This window comes from Triturus cristatus, chromosome 8 (genome assembly GCF_964204655.1).
Source record: "Triturus cristatus chromosome 8, aTriCri1.1, whole genome shotgun sequence".
NCBI classification, from domain to species: Eukaryota; Metazoa; Chordata; class Amphibia; order Caudata; family Salamandridae; genus Triturus; species Triturus cristatus.
In genome coordinates this window covers 975201887-975221041 of record NC_140591.1, presented here as the reverse complement: position 1 = coordinate 975221041, position 19155 = coordinate 975201887, and the positions used below count along the sequence as shown (strand labels likewise).

General features: G+C 48.8%; 1 protein-coding gene across 1 annotated transcript in view; it reads left to right on the top strand.

Annotated features, from left to right (window-relative positions):
• The window catches only part of CUL4A (cullin 4A), a 408579-nt gene extending 395842 nt beyond the window's left edge, over positions 1-12737 (top strand). The window contains exon 20 of the mRNA XM_085622501.1: positions 10751-12737. Coding sequence (XP_085478627.1) covers positions 10751-10846 — 96 coding nt within the window. The 3' untranslated portion in view covers positions 10847-12737. The remainder of the gene's footprint in view (positions 1-10750) is intronic.
• The last annotated feature ends 6418 nt before the right edge of the window (positions 12738-19155 follow it).

Below are 19155 nucleotides of genomic sequence, written 5' to 3'. Positions count from 1 at the left end.
GGCTTATTCCCATCTACGGCTGTGGATGTAGAATCCAAATTAAAGGAGCAATCGGCAAAGACAAATCAACTAATGTAACATGCCTGTTGGGTCACTATATCCATGCTGTGATGGACTCGGCGAGGGAGGTGCTCCCGAAGCTTCACGAGGATGTTCAGGGACATTTTACGGAAGTACTTTCTGATAATCAAGCTGTGGCCCGTCGGGTCATCCAATCGGGGCTGGACACTGCGGACTCTGTTGCCAGGGTAATGGGTTCCTCTGTTGCAACCAGGAGGCACGCTTAGCTAAGGGGGTCTGGGTTTTCACCGAAATTACCGGCTACCCTTTTGGACTTGCCTTTTGATGGTGCTCGTCTTTTTGGCACCAAAGCGGACTCTGCGCTTCAGCGCTTTAAATATAGCAGAGCCACAGCAATATCGTTGGGTCTGCAGTCCCTGTCCAGGGGTTTTGGATACCACAGGTTTCGCGGTTTTGGCAGGACTTCATCCTTTCGAGCCAAGCAGCAGCAGCCGCAACAGCAGCAACAAGCGGAACCCTCTGTACAGGTCATACAGGGGAAAAAGTAGAGGTAGTCTGCGAGGCACAGCTCGGCAGCAAGTCTCCTCCTCTCCTGCCCCTCCAACTGGTACGGCAGGGAAGTAGCTCTAGCTCCTCCATCCTATAGCATGTTGGTCTTGTGAAAGGACGGGTGTCCAATTTTCTAAGAAATAGGAAATCTGTCACTTCAGATCTCTGGGTGTTAAATCTCTTGGAGAATGGGTATGCCCTACCCTTCTAGGAGTTTCTCCCTCCTTTCCCCCTTGCCAGGTTTGGTGCTCAGTGGAGGACTTGTTTGCTACTACAGCTGGAGGTTCTGTCTTTGCTGCAGAAAGGCGCAATAGAGGCGGTTCCGGGGCAGGAAAGGGGTCAGGGATGCTACTCCCGGTACTTCCCGGTTCCTAAAAAGGGCAGTCTATTGAGGCCGATCCTAGGCCTCAGGATCTGATCTTGCATTTTTACCTCAAGCAGGAGAAGTTCAAGATGTTGACCCTAGCTCAGGTTCTTCTGGTGTTCCAGTAGGAAGACTGGATGGTGTTGATCGATTTACAGGATGCGTAATTTCACATTCCCATCCTGAAGTCGCATCGGCAGTAACTCCGTTTTACGGTGGGGTCTCAACACTACCAGTTTGCGGACCTTCCATTTGGTCTTACTTCAGCACCTCGGGTCTTCACAAAGGTAATGGCAGTTGTAGCAGCACATCTCAGAAGATCGGGGATTCCTGCATTTCCCTACCTGTACAACTGCCTGCTCAAAGCAAAGCCTCCAGAGATGATGCTGCATCATTTGAAAGTAACAACGCGTCTGTTGTTCGACTTGGGTTTTTCGATAAACACACCCAAATCTCAACTAGTGCCCTCTCAACGCAACCTGTTCATAGGGGCAGTACTGGACACTACTGTGAGTCGTGCCTTCCCGCTTCTCCAGAAGATTCAAGACATCCAGGCTATGATTCTACTTTTTCACAATGGAGCGGTTTTTCGAGGCCTGAAGGACTTGCGCCTGCTTGGTCTGTTCGCTTCCTGCATACTGTTGGTCAACCATGCACATTGGCACATGAGGGCTCTCCAGTGATCCCTCTGCAGGCTGTGGTTTCAACACAACGGAGATCTCAAGGAGGTGGTCAGAATCTCCAGAGACAATGAAGCGGAGCGGTTATGGTGGAGTGTCTTGGTGGAGTGTCTTGGACATCCTTTCTCAAGAGAAGTCATTTCAACCTCCTTCTCCAGTGGCCACAGTGATAACGGATAACTCCACTTTAGGTTGGGGAGCACATCTGGGGGTTCTGAAGGTCAAAGGCCTTTGGTCTCCAGAGGAAAGATTGTTTCACATCAGGCTTCTGTAATTGTGGGCGATACGTTTGGCTCTCGATGCCTTCCTTCCCTCACATTGTGGTTATTAGTCGATTCAGGTCTTGATTGGCAACACTACCGCAATGTGGTACATCAACAAACAGGGAGGAATGGGGTTGTATCGTCTCTGCAGAGAGGCTCTGTGACTCTGGTCCTGGTCTCAGGACCATCTGATTTGCATGATTACGAATCATCTGACGGGAGTGCTGAATGTGCATGTGGACAGTCTGTCGGCATCTCCATCCGGTGGTGGTCAATCAGATTTTCAGGATGTGGGGGTTTCCACGGTTGGACCTGTTTGCCACTCATGAGAACACACACTGCCTGTTGTTCTGCAGTCTCCAGTATCCGATGCGGCGAGCGTTTGGGGACGCGTTTCAGTTAGATTGATACTCGCAGCTTCTTTATGCTTTTCCTCCCATACCCTAGATTCCCCAGGTTCTGAGGAAGTTTCGCCAAGACCGGCCCCAAGTCATATTGATCTCCCCGGATTGCCCAAGAAGGGTGTGGTACACAGACCTCATTTACCTCTCATTGCACCCTCCGCTCCGTCTCCCTCACAGGGCAGGCCTTCTCTCACAGTTGCAGGGGCAGGTTCTACACCTCCAGAGCCTGCACCTTCATGCCTGGAGATTGACTGTGCAACCTGAGCTCTTTCCCTCTCCCGCCGGATGTGGTGGAGACACTCAACCAAATCGATCTATTCTGGTAGGTGGGCTAAGTTTAAGTGGTGTGGAGAGAGATTGTTCGATCCTTTGCAAGCCCATTAGTCTGATATTCTGAGTTTCTTTCTTTCCCTGGCACAACAGGTGTTGCAGTAGCTATTGTTAGAAGATCCTTGTCTGCAGAGGTGGCTAGCAAACCGTGATTAGACCATGGCAGACCCCTCTTCCTTTCCCACACAGATCTGACAGTGGTGACCGGCACATTGCTTCTGGGTAGGGGCAGCAATGTGGGAGAGTAGGAGTTCTTTGGTCTATGGCGGAGTTCCAGCTCCACATCAATCTTCTGGAGCGGAGGACGATTCACTTGGCATTGAAAGCCTTCCTCCCATCCATCAAAGCAACACTGGTTCACGTGTTCACAGACAACACTACCGCCATGTGGCATTGCAGCAAACCTGGCAGAGAGTTGTCATGGACTCAGTGCCAGAAATCCCTGCACCTCTGGACTGCCTGGAGCAACAGAACAGCTTCCTAATCTTGCAGCACCTGGCAGGATCTCTGGATGCCAGACATGATGCTTTGCCGATCACGAGTGACATCTACACCCGGTGGTGGCACAAGGTCTCTTCTGAGAATGGTAAGAACCTTAGCTCGATCTATTCCGGGAACGTTCATTGTCAGCTCTTCACCACGTTGGAGTTTCCAAAGCGGCTCTCTTGGAGATGCATTTCTTTTAGAGTAGAACCTAGAACTCCTGTACACCTTTCCACCAATGTTCCTTATGGGCTCACTGTGAGAAGCTGGCTTAGTATATGGTGCTCACTTATGTAAGTGTAGCACCCTGCACTAATTAAGACAACCCGTATGGGGATTTTAGTGGCCTTAGACAACCTTAGAAAGCTCTCTAAGTGGTAGCTGTGGAGAGCAGCCTTCAGGCTTAATCCAGGAGTGTACAGCAGCTTGTTTTCACCAGTGCCTTATCCTATGGTATAGGTTAAATGAAAAAGAATCACACAGTGTAGTTATAAAAATATATATTTTATTACAAAAGAGAGGAGAGGAGATGGCCTAACGGCTGGGGGATGGGGAGAGGAGTTGGCCTAACGGCTCGGGCGCTCGACCTCAGACCTGGGGAACTGGGTTCAAGCCACGGTAACGACGCTGAACATCCTATGATTCTGGGCAAATCACTTAATCTCCCTGTGCCTAACAAAAAACTTAATGTGTGTCCTCATGTAATGTAACTGGTGCTATGTAAAGCGCTCTGATACCTTATTGGATTCGGGTCTAGTTCACGCTATATAAAACTCTGCAAAACAAACCCTCACTAACACATTGTATTCTCTCCTACCCGGAGATATAAACACAATCCACACAATACTTAGGAAATAGACCAAGTAAGTAGCACAAATACACAATGGTCTCCAGGGGAAGACCAAACCATATACTGAAATAGTGGAATGCGAACCACGACTTAAGTCAAGAATGGACCCAGAAGATGTAGAAGAGCCGGGGACCCACAGAACTACCCTAGGTGAGTTTCTAGGAACCCCACGGTGTGGGAACACTACCGCGTGCTCAGTGTTAGTCAAAAGGTTAGTCACAGTTGCAATTTTAAAGAAGGACACTTCCCTGTGGACCCTGAAGAAACTCAGTGGAAGATGAAAGGTTGGAGTGTCACCCCAGGAACCAGGATACCTACACCAGTGAAGCCGGGTGCATAGGTGTCAAGTGTCATCGGAAACCGCCGTAGACCCCAATGGAGAACTTTAGGAAAGATGCCACTGGAGAAGACGACGAAGGAGTCCGTTGGAACCTAAAGGTGGATTTAGGATGAGAGGTACCTGCAAGCAGAGGGGACAGAGTCTATGCCACTCAGGAGTGACCAGGAGGCACAGAAGACGAATGCCCACTGATGGCGGAGATGCAGGAGAGGTTGTCGTGCCCTTGATGTTGCAGCTGTACAGACCGGGTGTTGCTGTAGCAGACCAGGAACCGTTCACAAGCTGTCCCACGTAGGATGTCGAGAGCCAAGGAGTCGGTGTCTGGCAGGGGCCCCAACAAGTCTTGGCAGCAGCAAACAACGTAGTCGACGAAAAAGGTAGTGTCGGGACCAACAAGGTCGAACTGACTCACCACAAGCAGGTAAGTCGGAGCAGGCCCAGAACAAGCAGGGGAGCCCACTGAAGCCAAAGAAGACCCTCAAGAGGACCCACGGGCCGGAGGCACAGGAGTCACAAGAGGACCTCAAGCAGCTTACCAATGAAGAAGGCCAACGGTGCAGAGGAAGCAGTGAGGGCAAATATCTTGGCTGATGGAGCTGCTTGAGGTTGGAGCTTCTTGGAGCCTGAAGATCTCTGGAGGAGAGAGTCAACAAGCCATGGCAACGGCTAGTCGACCCGGTGCACAGGGGTTCTGTTCCAGCGGTTCGGACGATGGATACTGGCATCAAACTCGGTATGAAGACAGTGCAGGCTTCGAGGGAGCTGCAGAACCACCACCTGTGTTGCTGAGCCTTTCGTAGTTCGTGGGAGCCCAGGACCAGCAGACCACCTACGTTGCGATGCCTGCAGATGGAAGGGAGATTACTTCAGGTACCTTGGATATCCACAGGCCTGGTGAAGAAACTTTATGGAGCACGGGCACAGACGTTGAAGACCAGCAGGACAACAAGACCAGGAGCAGCAGGAATCTTCCCCGTTGCATTCTCAGTTCCCAAAGTGAAGTCGAGGGAAGCCCCAAGTGTCCAGATGGTCGAAGTTGAAGTGGTATGTGATCTGAATCTTGCCCAACGGCGAATCTAGGGACCCAACCACAGGTAAGCCATTAAGTACCCTTAGGAAGGAGTTGGGACGATTCAGGGGTCGCTCCCAGAGGAGGGGCTGGGAAGTGGGAGGATACTCATGTTCTTTGTCCAGTTCCATGCCAGAGCGGGAGCCAACGGCTCCCTGAACTGGTTTGAACTGGAGTATGCAAGGAGGGCACCAAATGTGCCCTAAAAGCAGTCTCAGTGGCACTGGCAAGAAGCCCCCACCCTGTCCCAATACACTAAACCCTGGCTGGGAGGTGGTCACACCTCCCTGTGACAGGATACCTATTGTTCTGCCTTACCCTGCTCGAGCTTGGCTCAGCAGCAGGAGGGCATAATCATGTCTCTGGTCGGCAGGAGCCCCAGCTTGCTGTCCGGTTCTGGAAGACTGGTACCGGGAGCAATGAGGGCCTCCCGGAGGAGCTTTACAGTGCATGGAATCATACCCCACACCATAGGGGTATGAATCCAACTTTTGACACCAAACATGACAGGTTTCGTTACAGCCAGTTTAGAGATGGTCATCGTGTAATGAAGCATGGCCCCTCTATATGTCGAAATGGCTGATGCACTTACAACTCGGGAGAATGGACTCGTAGGGGTGTAGGACGCTCATGCAGGGGCACCCTCTCACTTAGAACTGAGCATCCTGCCCTCAGGATTGAAAGGCCTGCCTTAGGGGTGACTTATAGGATTTAAGTGCAGTGACCTCTGATATAAGGAAACATATCTGTCGTAAGTGGTGCTAGCACCAGCTTACACAGGCTGCAGTGGCAGGCCTGTAGTCACAATTTGAGTGGTCTCCGATGGGTGGCATAATACATACTATAGCACATGGGAGACCCCTGGTGTACCTATGCCCTGTGTACCTTAGTACCATGTACTAGGGACTTATCAGGGTACACCAGTAGCCAATCTAGAGTGTACCTAACTAAGTATTCACCATGTCCAATTTAGGGAAGAAGCACTGAGAATGGAGTGCTGATTCGCAGGATCCCAGTCAGACTAGTCAGAAAAACATAATGACACCAGCAAAAAGTGTGGGTGACCATGAAAGCAGATCCTACTTTACTACACTCACCATTCGAGCCCCTGTATACTTGTCTACTCAGGCTTCTCACTGTCAAGCTGGCCTTCTTAGTGGCCATTGAATCGATCAGGGGAGTCAGCAAGCTTCAAGCTCTTCCAGTAAACCCTCTGTACATCAGCTTTTACCCAGGCATACTAGTTCTTCGGACACATGCCTGTTTTCTGCTGAAGGTGGTCACTAACTTTCATGTGGGCCAGAATATTACGTTGCTCACATGTTTTGTCCCACTTCATTCTGTTAAGAAGGAGATAGGCACCACCGCCTGGACCTAAAGAGAGCTATCTCTTTCTACATCAATTGCACCAAGGAGGATCGATCGGACGATCAGCTCTTCATTGGGTTCATTTAGGGGACTGACTTAGTATATGGTGCACATTTATTTAAGTGATGCACCTTGCACTAATCCAGGCAACCCTGAAGTTGATTTTAGTGGTAGCTGTGGAGAGCTGCCTTCAGGCTCATCTTGAAGGAGTGTTAAGCAACTTGTTTTACTTCTGTTTATTACACAGCACTCACTAACACATTGGTATATCTCCTACCCTGAGATATCAACACAATACACAACAATACTTCAATGCAATAATTGAAGTAGCACAAAATGCAGTGGTTTCCAGGGGTAGACCCAACCATATACTAAGAAAGTGGAATACAAACTGCAAAGGACTTGGACCAGAAGACCCAGAACAGCCGGGGACACAAAGAACCACCCAAGATAAGTACCCAGGAACCCCACGACGGCTGTGTGTAGATTGGGAACACAGCTGCGTGCCCAATGGAGGTCAATGGAGAAATTCCAGTTTTGCAGGAGAAGGGCCCTTCCCAGAGGACCCCGAATAATTCTCTTGGAAGATGGAAGATTGGAGATCCTCTCCACTCATGGATGCCCCAGAAACCAGGTTACCTACACCAGGGAAGTTAGGTGCATAGGGGAGAAGAGATGTCTGAAACCTCCGTATACGACAATGGAAGACTTGGAGAAAAGTGCCTCTGGAGAAGAAGGTGAAGAAGTCGGTGGGGTGAAGAAGTCGGTGGAATTCAAGGGTGGATTGTGGAAGTGAGGAACCTGCCAGCAGAGGGGAAATAGTCTATGCCACTCAGGAGTGACCAGGAAGCATGGAATAGCAATGCCCACTGATGATGGATGGTTCAAACGAGTTGACGGAGACCTTGTTGCTGCAGCTTTGAGGACCAGGCGACCTTGAGGAAGACCTGGAGCTGTGCACAAGCTGTTCCACGTCAGATGTTGGTGACTTGGTGGTTGGTGTCTGGTGGGAGCACCAACAAGCCTAGGCAGCCGCAACTGGTGGGGAGAACAAAGAAGAGCAACGTTGGGATCAGCAAGGGACTCACCACAAGCAGAAGAGTCAGAGCAGGCCGCGAGCAAGCAGGGGAGCCCACTGAAGTAGGAGAAGACTCAGGAGGACCCACAGGCCGAAGGCACAGGAGTTGCAAGGGGACCTCGAGCAGCTCACAAAGAAGGAAGGCCCATGGTGCAGAGGATGCGGTGAGGACGCTGTACTTGGCAGAAAGAGAAACTGGATGCTGGAGCCTCTTGCAGCCCAAAGACCTCTGGAGTGCAGAGCTAACAAGCCTTGGCAACTGCAAGTCGACACGATGCACAGGGGTTCAGTCCCAGTAGTTCTGACGAGGGATACAGGCCTTAAAATTGCAGTGAGTACAGGTCTGACCTCGAGGGAGTTGCAGAATCACCACCTATATTGCTGCGCCTTGGGAAGGCCGTGGTGCATCAGGAGCAGCAGAAAAGTCAACTTTGTTGAGGTGCCTGCAGATGCAGGGGAGGGACTCCTTCACTTCAAGGGAGATTACTTTGGGTGTCCTTGATGCTCACAGGTCTGGTGAAGATCCTGGAAGAAGCACAGACCAAGATGACAAAGAAGACTTGAAGAACAGCGAGACCAGGAGCAGCAGGAGTCTTCCTTGGTGCAGTCTCGGTTCCAGGCAAAGTCCAAGTGTCCAGACGGTCGAAGAGTGATGTGGTTTCAGGCTTGAGTCCTGTCCCACGGCAAATCCAAGGGACCACCCACAAGTAAGCCCTTAAGTAACCTAAAGAAAGGGTTGGAATGACTCAGGGGTCCCTCCCAGAGGAGGAGCTGGACAGAGGGGAGGATACTGCCATGTCTTTTGTCCTGTTTTGAGCAGGAGTCAAGGGCTCCCTAAACTGGCTCAAATGGAGTATGCAAGGAGGGCAGAATTGTGACTCTGGTCGGAAGCAGCACTGTCTTGCTGTCAGACCCTGAAAGGCTGTTACGGTGAGTACAGGGGGAGGGGCACCCCCAGAATATGGGATGATACTTCAACACTGGAATCAGTGTTGGGGTATGATTCCAACATGTTTGATGCCAAACATGACTGGTTTCAGTGTAGCTGCTATATAGTTCGACATCTCATAATGACTGATGTACACTATATGTATTAAATGGCTGACCTCACTTAAAAAGCCTGTAGAATCTACTCCGGGGTTTGTAGGGGTGTCCAGCTCATTCAGGGGGGCCCTCACACTTGACACCAAGCACCCTGCCCTCAGGACTGAAGAGCCTGCCATAGGGGTGACTTATAGGTTTCAAGTGCAGTGACCTCAGATATAAGGCAAGGTATATCTGTTGTGAGAGGTGCAGGCACCAACTCACACGGACTGCAATGGCAGACCTTTAGTCACAGTTTAAGTGGACTCCCATGGGAGGCATAAGACATGCTGCAGCCCATGGGAGATCACTGGGCAACTGTGGATCTACAGAAGTACTTACCATGACCAATTTGGGGAGAAAGCACAATGACTGGGGTCCTGATTAGCAGGATCTCAGTCAGACTGGGTCAAAAACATACTTACACCAGACAAAAAGGGGGGGGGGGTAACCATGCTAGAAAGATCCTACCTTCCTACACAGAGCTACAGTCTTTGCTTCATAAAGCATTCACTTGCTTGTTGTAAGTATTTTTAAACTTTCTTTACAGTTTTATTCTTTCACAACCTATAAAAAACACTCTCATAAAGAGTTCAGGGTGAGCCCACCAAGCACCATTCTGGTGCTGGCAAAGGATTGCCTGTATGAAGAACCATTCCACATATTGCGGGTGACGGCTACGTTCTTTTTTAAATATTTTTTTCTTTAAAAAAAGAATTCCCCTTCAAACTACCATGTCATTGCACTATCGAAAACAGAATGTAGGAATATTAAGGATTATACGAACTGGATATTAAACCCTGCTTTGCTCTACCAGTCTTTCTTAGGTTTGCAGCTACTGTAGGGGGGTGGTACTGGTAGGGACTCTATAAGTTCCTTGGTTTCCCACCAGCCTGTGTTTATTTAATTCTGTCTAAGTCATGGATGTTCTACACAGTTGTATTTTAAACTGACATTAAGTTCTCTCTGAACATATTTTCTGATGTGCTTGAACGTGTGTATAGTTGAATCAAAGGCTATTCCTAGGTGTAAACACTCTCTTTTTGTTACGCGTGAGTAGAAGGCTAATAGTGCTGCATTCTTTCGTGAGATTGATTCAAGATATACCCCAGCTAAATATCAATTTATGGCTTTCTATTGACATGAACCTATCAAGCGTAGTTGTGTGCGAGGCATGCCTGCATGTCAAGCACAGCTTTTAATCTCTGGACAGATCTTCATGAAGCGATGTCCTTTTGGCCTCGTGTGTACCTGAAGCCTGAGCAGCTGCATCTACCTCTATAGGATTTCTGTTGCGGAAAGTCTGTCCAAATTGTTGGTAGTAATAGCGAGCTAGCCTTGTGAGTCGTATAGATCAAGGTGACTCTAATGCTTCTGATAACTCTGCTAACGCTGCACATACCACCCACATCTCTTAATATTGACTGTGCCTATCTGGCTGTCCTGGATCACAAAATAAAACTAAGATAGCTATTCAGCTGCATGTGTGAAAGAGCCAGGATGCACATATGAATAAAGATAAAGATGCCGAACTGGCAGTGCACTATTTTGGTTTGAAGATCTTTGTGAAGTAGGGTCCATGTCACTCAAACCGTGGAGACATGTCCTGCTGGTTGGTCATGGGAGAGAGCCTTGTACTGTATTTGCAAGCATCAACTTAAAGGTGACTTCACCTTTTTGCTGTAATGCGTAGAAAGTGACTGTATTTCAAAATATTACCACCATAATGTAAGTGGGCGAAAGAAATAGCTTGGCACATTTATGCAATATGTAAAAAGATTGCTGAATGGATGTTTGCTACCTAAAATAACTGTTCTTTTTTTTCTTTCCTGCATCACCAAAACATCAAATTTTCAACACTTACGAAGCCGGGAGACTTGAAGAAGAGAATAGAATCCCTTATAGACCGAGACTACATGGAGCGGGATAAAGACAACCCCAACCAGTACCACTATGTTGCATAACCAAAAGCACAAGACTATTTTGTAGCACTAGAAAGTACCTTAAGAACACAGAACACAGCCTATGCTATACTCAGACAAGATGTTGTCCACTGTGAATCAAACGGATAACTCAGTCAGCTGACGAAGTAATACAAAACTTTGCTGGATCATCCACTGACAAGTTTGGTTCTGTTTCGCACAAGTGCTTGGCCGTCGTGATTGCCACTCTGCTTTTGATGCACATTAAGTTGTACTTGGAGAGCTTCTTTGCAATGTTTGAGACATGGGTGCACATCTTGGTGCATGAGAGCCCCATGTGTTTATAAATTCCCTTCTATAAACGATTCCTTAGGCTGTGTTGTTTTGACTGCAAGTGTGAGCCGCAAATAAAACATGAAAAAAATAAGCTGATTACTGAATTATGGGTACAGCATTTATAGTAATGCATAATAGATTGGAATAAACAGTTTTAGGAAAGTAATATTCTGGGGTGCTTTGAAGCGCTGATTAGACTGATGTACTTCAAACCAAAGGAGGGATCCACTTGTGGCTTGTAAACAATGAATGAAATGTTGTGACTTTATATTATTTCGAAAAAATGATCAATCTTGCCATATTGATTTAAAAGGCTTTGCTGTCTTTAGTTACGTACAAAATGTGGCCACGCACTGCTGACCTGATCTCATTTTGCCACATACTGAGTCCTCGTAGTTCGTGTGACCCTGCTGTGTTGTATTGGGAGGCCTCTTGTTGGTAAGTGGCTCCAAAAGCATTTATGAATTAAAAAGGCTCCATTTTGTCTCGTCAGTACCAACCGAGTCACGCTTGACCAATGCCTGGCTTGCCCACCTCTATGACCAGGACTATAGGGTGGGAAACCTAACAACTCATTCATGAACCAGAATTCTCTGTTTGCAGGTCTCTCGTCGATTCAACTGGTCGAAAGAGATGCAGTAAAGAGCAGGAGTATCATGGAGAAGATATACATTTTTTTTAAAGGATAAATGAAACAGTATCTATAGCAACAAATATTGGGTTTGCTGGGTGCCCCCTAATATTACAATACAAGTTACTTGGGAGTAAACCAGCTCTTAGAATGTCACCGTGCACAGACCTCGCGGTTCTTCTAACCAGATATTTCTTAAAGCGCATGCTGCACAAATTCTCTAGCTGGTGTGCCACAAATACACCATTGTTTTCCAATCCCAATTACTTGGCCTCGCGCCAAACACCTTTAACCTGAAATTTTGGTCCTACAATACCAGGAAAGCTCTCTTAAGCGCCAAGATAACAACTGGGTTTCAGTATGCATAAGGTATAGTTTCTAGCTCATTTTTTCTTAGTTGTAGTAGTCGTAACTGTATTATTCGTCTGTTGAATTTGTTTTGGAGAATGAGGTTCAATTTTGCAGACACTGCTCTGCTACAAATTGCTGCTGTTCTATGTAATCTGGCACTCTGTAGAACTGCTACAATACATCCAGCTCTCTTTACCGCCAAGGAAAATTTCCGGACATCTCAGCGTGCAACGTGCTACTGCTGCCTTATACTCTAGGAACAAGTTTTGTAGGCTCGATGTTGTTAAAGACTAGTCTCGAGTTGAAAGGGTATTGCCAGTCAAAATAGTCACATGCTGTACACGCTTAATCCAACTTGATTTGATTGGTAACTGAACTCATTGGTGGATTTGTAACTACAGATGAATTTGTTTGTGTGGTTACATTTACAAGTTGCACTACATAAATACCAATATCACAAGATCCGCATACAGTTTTAATTGCAATGAAAAAGTACCAAAGGTGTTTTGATAAAGGCAAATTTAGTGTTATACTAATGTATGTATATTTTCTAGAAAGCATTTATTAAACCGCGTAATTTAATATTGCTCAGCATTAAAATGCTTAGGTAACTCCCTCTGTTTCTGAGTGTTGTTTGTAAATTGTCTTTTATATCAAATAAAAACATTGTTTGCGCATTTTAAATACATTTTTGGCAGGGTTCAGATCTTCATTCGGAAAATGTAGCTTTATAACTTGCATAATTTTCAGATGACGAAAATAAATTGATTCGTACTGCGTACAATATTATCTCTTAGCCATCACGCTTTCAAATCGGCAACATAAGTGCTCAGAAGCAGCCTTGTCTGCAGTTTAATTTCCATAAATGAGGGAACAGGTACCCAACTGGCTTTGCTGCTACTAGTTTCACATTGAACATAGCGATCGGTACTTAACTACAATACTAAAGAACCCTGGGGAAGATGACCTGCACTGAGGGGCATTAAGTAGATATTGTGAACTAGTTAGACTTGCCTTAGATGTCAGGGTTGGACTGGGAACCAAAAGTAATCCTGGCGAATTTCGTCAGACCAGCCCCCATACTACATGTAGTGTGTAAGCGAGTCTGACCATGGAACGGGGGGGTTTGGGCAGTGCTCACCCAAGAAATTTATGAAAAATATTGCAGATATGTGTTTTACAACATATTTGAATATAGAACCTTGTCCAATCATTGCATGGATGGACATTGGAAACTGGGCCGCAATGGTCAATTAGTGACTAGTTGGATGGTGAATAGAGGTATTGTATGAAAAAGCCTCTTTTTGTATGGTCACCCGCTAGTTTTTGGACTGATGCTGCTGAGTTTTTTTGAGAGTACACGGAGGCCTGCTGACTCAACCTCCGTGCCACTGCCCTGACCCCAAAATGTGTATTACATTGGGTAGACCCAATTGGCAGCCTCCTACTTACCTACAAGTCCCTAGTATATGGCACCAATTGCATGTAAGTTAGAGAGTCACCACAGTGACTGCAGCATTGGTTGTGTCACCTTGGGTTTGACACAGGTAAAATTAGTTTCTCAGTCCACCACTTGTTCGCCCGCAGGTTAGTCTTGCAGTTTGCCACCGATGCCTTGTCCTCCTTTGGCAGAGGGTGCCGGTCGCTCCCGGGATGTGCGCCCTCGCTCGTCGCCACCCTATCTGCCGTTTACCGGCGTCAGGGTGACGAGGGCCCAGATGCAAGCCTACGCTACGGCTCTGCAGGCTTCCTTGAACCCTCCTCCTCCTCCTCCCCCTCCTCCTCTTCCTGCGATGTCCATAGATTCCTCGCCGTGCGCGGGGCCTTCTGCGTACTCTACGGCAGCTTCGCCCCCGGCGCCGACGCGTTCGGCTTCAGGTGTTGGAGGTGTGGTGGCGTCGAGGTGCGGCCCTTCGGGGTTCCCCTCCTCGGCCCATGGCGTCACGGCCTTGCTGCAAAGCTCCGCGGGGTTCCCTGCGGTGTCGCAGGAGGTTGCCGGGACTCAGAGTTCGCCCCCCAGTCCCCCTCAGTCCTCTGGGCAGGCGCTGTCTTCCCGGTGGCTGAGCCGACACCTCTGCGGTGTCAACGGCTTTCGGCCCCGGCACGGGCGGCGCCGTGGGTGGAGGCCGGGACTCGGGACGCCTTCCCGGGCCCCCCTCAGCGCAGGCGGCTGCCTCGCCGGGGGCCGAGCCGGCGCCTATTTGGTGCTGTTCAGTGGCCGCTTCGGCTCCGACTCCGCCCCCCTCCCCGAGGCGGCACGTGGTGGTGGAGGTTGACCCGGCGCCACTGTTGGACACTTCGGCGCCTGTAGAGGGCTCATTGGTGCCTGTGGTGGACTCCCCGACATCGGATCGTGGACTCTTCTCCGGATGTCCCTTCCTCTCCGGAGGGTTGTCGTCTCCTATTCGCTGGAGACTGGATGCCGCATCGTGACCTTTTCTCCGGCGGATTTCAGGGCGGGTTCTACGCTGTCTCCATGTCCACAACCCCCGGACCCGCTCTTCTGTTCCCTGCAGTTGTCTGCCCCGCAGGCTTCTCCACCCTCTCCAGAGACCCCTCAGGTCCCCCACTCATACGTGGGTTTCCCATCCCTCATGGGCTGGTCTTTTCTCCCTCCAGCGGGGCATGGGGACGGGCGTCTCAGTTTGCAGCCTTTGCCCATGGAGGAGTTGCTTTTCCCCCCCCCACGACGCCCTACGGAGGCGAGTGTGGCCTTTGTCTGGGCCATTTCCATGGCCACTGGCATTCTGCAGATGGGAAATCCGGTTGGCCCACTCCCTTCGGACCACTTGTTAGAGGTTCTCCACCAGGGCTCTGGTGGCGGGGAGCTGCTTCTCCCATTTGAACCGTCGCTCCATAACTCTTCTGGGGGCGCCCTGCCACGGGGTATCCGGTGCCTCAACTGCTCCTTCACCGCCACCGTCCTGCTCCGCACGATCCACTTTGTCTTTTTTCCCACCCCTTGGCCCAGGGCCCTGTCCTGCGGGCTGCTTTTCCTTCCTTGCCTTCAGTGCTGCTTCTGCCATCACGGGAGGCTCAGTAGCTGGACTCCTGGGGGCGTAACATTTTCTCCACTAGCGCTGCTCTGCGTGCACTCAACACTCTTTGTGTGTTGGCCAGGGCTACTTCCGATCTGTGGGATTCCGCAGAGTCCCTTCTGTCTCGAGCCTCCCAAGAGGGTGCCCGCGCGGATCTGCAACACCATGTGCGGGATGGTCGGGAGTTAGCTACTTTCATTCTCCGTTTGGCCTTGGACGGCTCGGATTCCCTCGCCCGTGCTATGGCGAGTTCTGTGGCCCACCGCCGCCATGCTTGGCTGCGGGATGGTGTCTTTCCAGAGAATTTTCGGGAGCGTCTTGTGGATTTACCCTTTGATGGAACACTGTTATTTCACACCCACGCGGACTCAGCTATTCAGAGACTCCTCCTCCGTAAGCTTGGGTCTCCGATGCTTTATTGGAGGCGTTATTCCTCCTTGGGGCCTTAGGTTTTGGTTGCCCCGTTGTGTGCTGTGTGTGGCTTTGCTTGCCTTCGGGGTCTTTCTGTTGGTTCAGTCCTTCAGCTTGTGGTGTGTGTTTTTTGCTGTTAAGTGCATTGGTATAGGTCCTCAGGTTGGGCCCTTTGTGTCTTTTTTGGCTGGTTAGTAAGCCGTCTGTGGTGTTTTCCACTGGTCTTTTCGGTTCTTGGCCTCAGATGCGGGTTTCCGTAAGAGGTGTTTGGCTGCTTGGTAAGCAGTCTGTGGTGTTCCCACAGGTCTTTTATGTTCTTGACCTCTGCTGCGGGTTTCCCTAAGAGGTGTTTCCCTGTTTTGTTCAGGGACGAGTCATACCCTAGGTGGGGTATTTGTTGGCTATTGTAAAGCCCTGTTTTAAGCTAGGCGGGCGTGGATACCTTCTCAGGTTCCTCGTGTTTTCCTGGCAATCCCCGTATACCACTTGGTGCGGTCTCTATTTCTTTGATGTTTTTCTCCTTCTCCAATGAGGTCCCTTCCTCTTCGCCTCTGGGTCATCGGCCCAACTTTTGTCATGCTGATTACAGTGTTGTGTCTTGGTGTTTCCACCTTGTTCTCCGCTGTTCCGGCTGGGGCCTGTCTGTCTTCGTCTTGCGCTCGCCTTGTTCTGAGCCACTGCTTCTTAGTATTTGCCAGCTGTTGCTGCGTGTGCATGGTAGTTTTGCTCGCCCTCCGTGGGACTCGCCGTGTCAGTGTGTGCTCCTGTCCCTTGTTTGTTGGAGCTTTGCGCGTCTGAGTCTTCTTTCTCACGTCTGCGCTTCTGGACTGTGGAACAGTTTCAGCCTTGTTCCCTACTTCGGGATAGACACCCATTCAGCTGTGTCCTTCGCTGTGTGTGTCTTCTCCTGGGGCGGGCTCTGCCTCTGTTCCACCTCTTCTCCTTGGATTTGCGGGTGGTTCTTTTCTTCCTTTGGTACTCGCTTGGTGCTGTCTGCCCCTCCGTTTTTTCTGGCGGACGCCCTTTGATCCTTGGGTAGGCTTGTGGTATCCTGGCCTTCCCTTCTCCTTGTTCTTGCTTACTTCTGCTTGGTGGAGGCTGTCCCCATGCCACATCCCCTGTTGGGGCCCTGTGTTCTTCCAAGCTGGTGAGGTTCTCTCGCAGACCCTCCTCCCCTCTGGGTATGGCTAGGGTATTTATTCTACATTAAGGAATCTGCGGCTAGTAGTGTCTATCAGATGTACAAGTTACTTACCTTCAGTAACGATGTATCTGGTAGAGACGATTCTAGCTGCAGATTCCTTCACGACCTTCCCTTCCTCTCCGTTCTGCGTGGACCCTTCAGCTGGTCTTCTGTACTCGCTTCCCTCTGGATGGCATTTGTCTCCTGCGGGTGCCCTCTTTCTCTTCCTCCCTGGCGGAATGCTTCGTTCTGTTTCCTTTTCCACTCCTTCTTTTGTGGTCAATGGACGGTAGGTTCATGTATACTTCTGCCTCCCTTCACCATGGTTATTCCAGTGTGGGGACTACTCATACTCTTCTTTTCTCTCTTTATCATTGCTTGTTTTTTTTTTACTCCTCCGCAATCCTCTAGGTTGGGGTTTCTTGGCTGTTCCTCTGCCCTTAGCTTCTTATGGGGAATACAACACTCCTTGATAGTGTTGTCTTGGGGTGCTTTGCCGTTACTCCTCTGTTCCAGACTTGTTGCCCTTCACTGTTATAGATTGTGGTTGCTGACTTTCTGTCGTCTGCCACGTCATTTTTGTCATGTTTTTTTTTTTCTGCCTCCAGGGAGGTTATGGCCTTCGCTTTGCGGGGTTGCTTCTCACAGTGGTGCTCTGCTCTTTCCTTTTCATGATTTTCAGTAACGCAGTGCTTGGCACTGTCCCTAATGGTGCTGTTCTTAACCGCTCGCTTCTTCCCTTTTTGTTTCACTGATTTTTTTCGTACACCGTTTCCATACTCTCACAGTTTTGTTGGTGATGGCTCCGCATTGTGGCACGGAAAAGTTCTCCAAAGAAAACTGACAGCGCGCCGTGGTGGGACTTATGTGACCTCGCTGATGTCACGTCCGCGGATGAAGTCAGGGTGGGGTCACGTGGTACCGACCCCCGGCGGGCAGAGGTGCTGTAGCAAAGATTTTCCGGATCCAGTCACACGCCTGGGGATAATTCTACGTTAAGGAATCTGCGGCTAGAGTCGTCTCTACCAGATACATCAATACCGAAGGTAAGTAACTTGTACATTGGGCATTCACTAATATTTTAGAATACCATCAAGGTAATGTACTGTGCACTTTCTGGAGTATGCTGATGTGCACACTATTATTATATTCTCGCTAGGTTATTGCATACCGTTCCGTTATTGGAGCTTTTTAAGACATGTTTGGGCAGTGCAGGTGAACACAGGAAACATCATGGAGGAAATGATAGCCCGACTTTCCATTTAACAAACACCATCGTAACCTCTGCAAGAACATGAAAGGAAAGATTTGAAGCTTTTCCAGAAGCACTAGAAGGGGTTCTGTCTTTCAAAAACTGCTTGGACACAAAAAGGCAGAGAGATTCAGAAGCACTTGCTGCCTCCTATAATGGTGGATGAAGAGAAGGAAAGATTAGATGAGTATAAATTGTCCTCAAGAAAATAGAAAAAAAAGCCTTTAAATAAATAAACAAGGTAGTGGAAACCCATTTCTTGGGCAGAAGGCAGCTATTTAGCGAAAGTGTGTAAAACTTTGTGGTGGTGCTGAGGAATTGGCTGCAACATGCATTTACAGGACGAAATGTTAAGGGATTAAATTGTGCATAGGGTTGCAAGCAAGAGAAATTAGGCAAATTATTTAACACTGGACAAGGCTGTTGAGATTGGCAAACAGCTAGAATGTGTCACATGATACTAAGCAATGAGTCAGTAAAGGTGGTAGAAGGTGTATAAGAAGTACAATGTGAGGAAACCAGAGGAGCTGTGAAGGAAGGATACGAGGCATGGGTAATAGTTAGTTAGGTACCAGTAAGGGGTGATGCATGTTTCCACTGTGGGTTTAAAGATGATCTGACTTTGGTTGAGAGCTGGCCTGCTGTGAATTGAGTGTGTAGGAGTTGCAAACAAAAAGAGCATTGCACATTTATATGCAGGGGTGGGAAAGTAAACATAGTCAAAAAAAGTGTGAGCTCTGTGGAAGCATGTGATGAGGATGCCAGTGGGGGGGGTAACGTGGATGAGTTTATCATACAGGTTTACTGTGTGCATTAAGAACTCAATGCCCTGTTTTGTAAGGTGAGATTGGATGGAAAGGTTGTTAAGTTAATGGCTACTACACTACATATATTAATTGGGGAAAATATGGTCCAAGTTTACAGAGACAAAGTACTTATGGATTTGGATGGGAAATGATGGCATAAGGCAGGAAGTAAATAGTAGTGGGATGTTTCAATGACATGTTTTAATTCCAGGGCTGTTGTAAACAATTTTGTATGCATGTTGCCAAAGATGGGACGTGTTTACTAGGATTGCCACAGCGGCACAAATTGGGAATAATGTTGGATTCCAATCATTCGGAGCACGTGGTGTTTGTGAGGAATGAA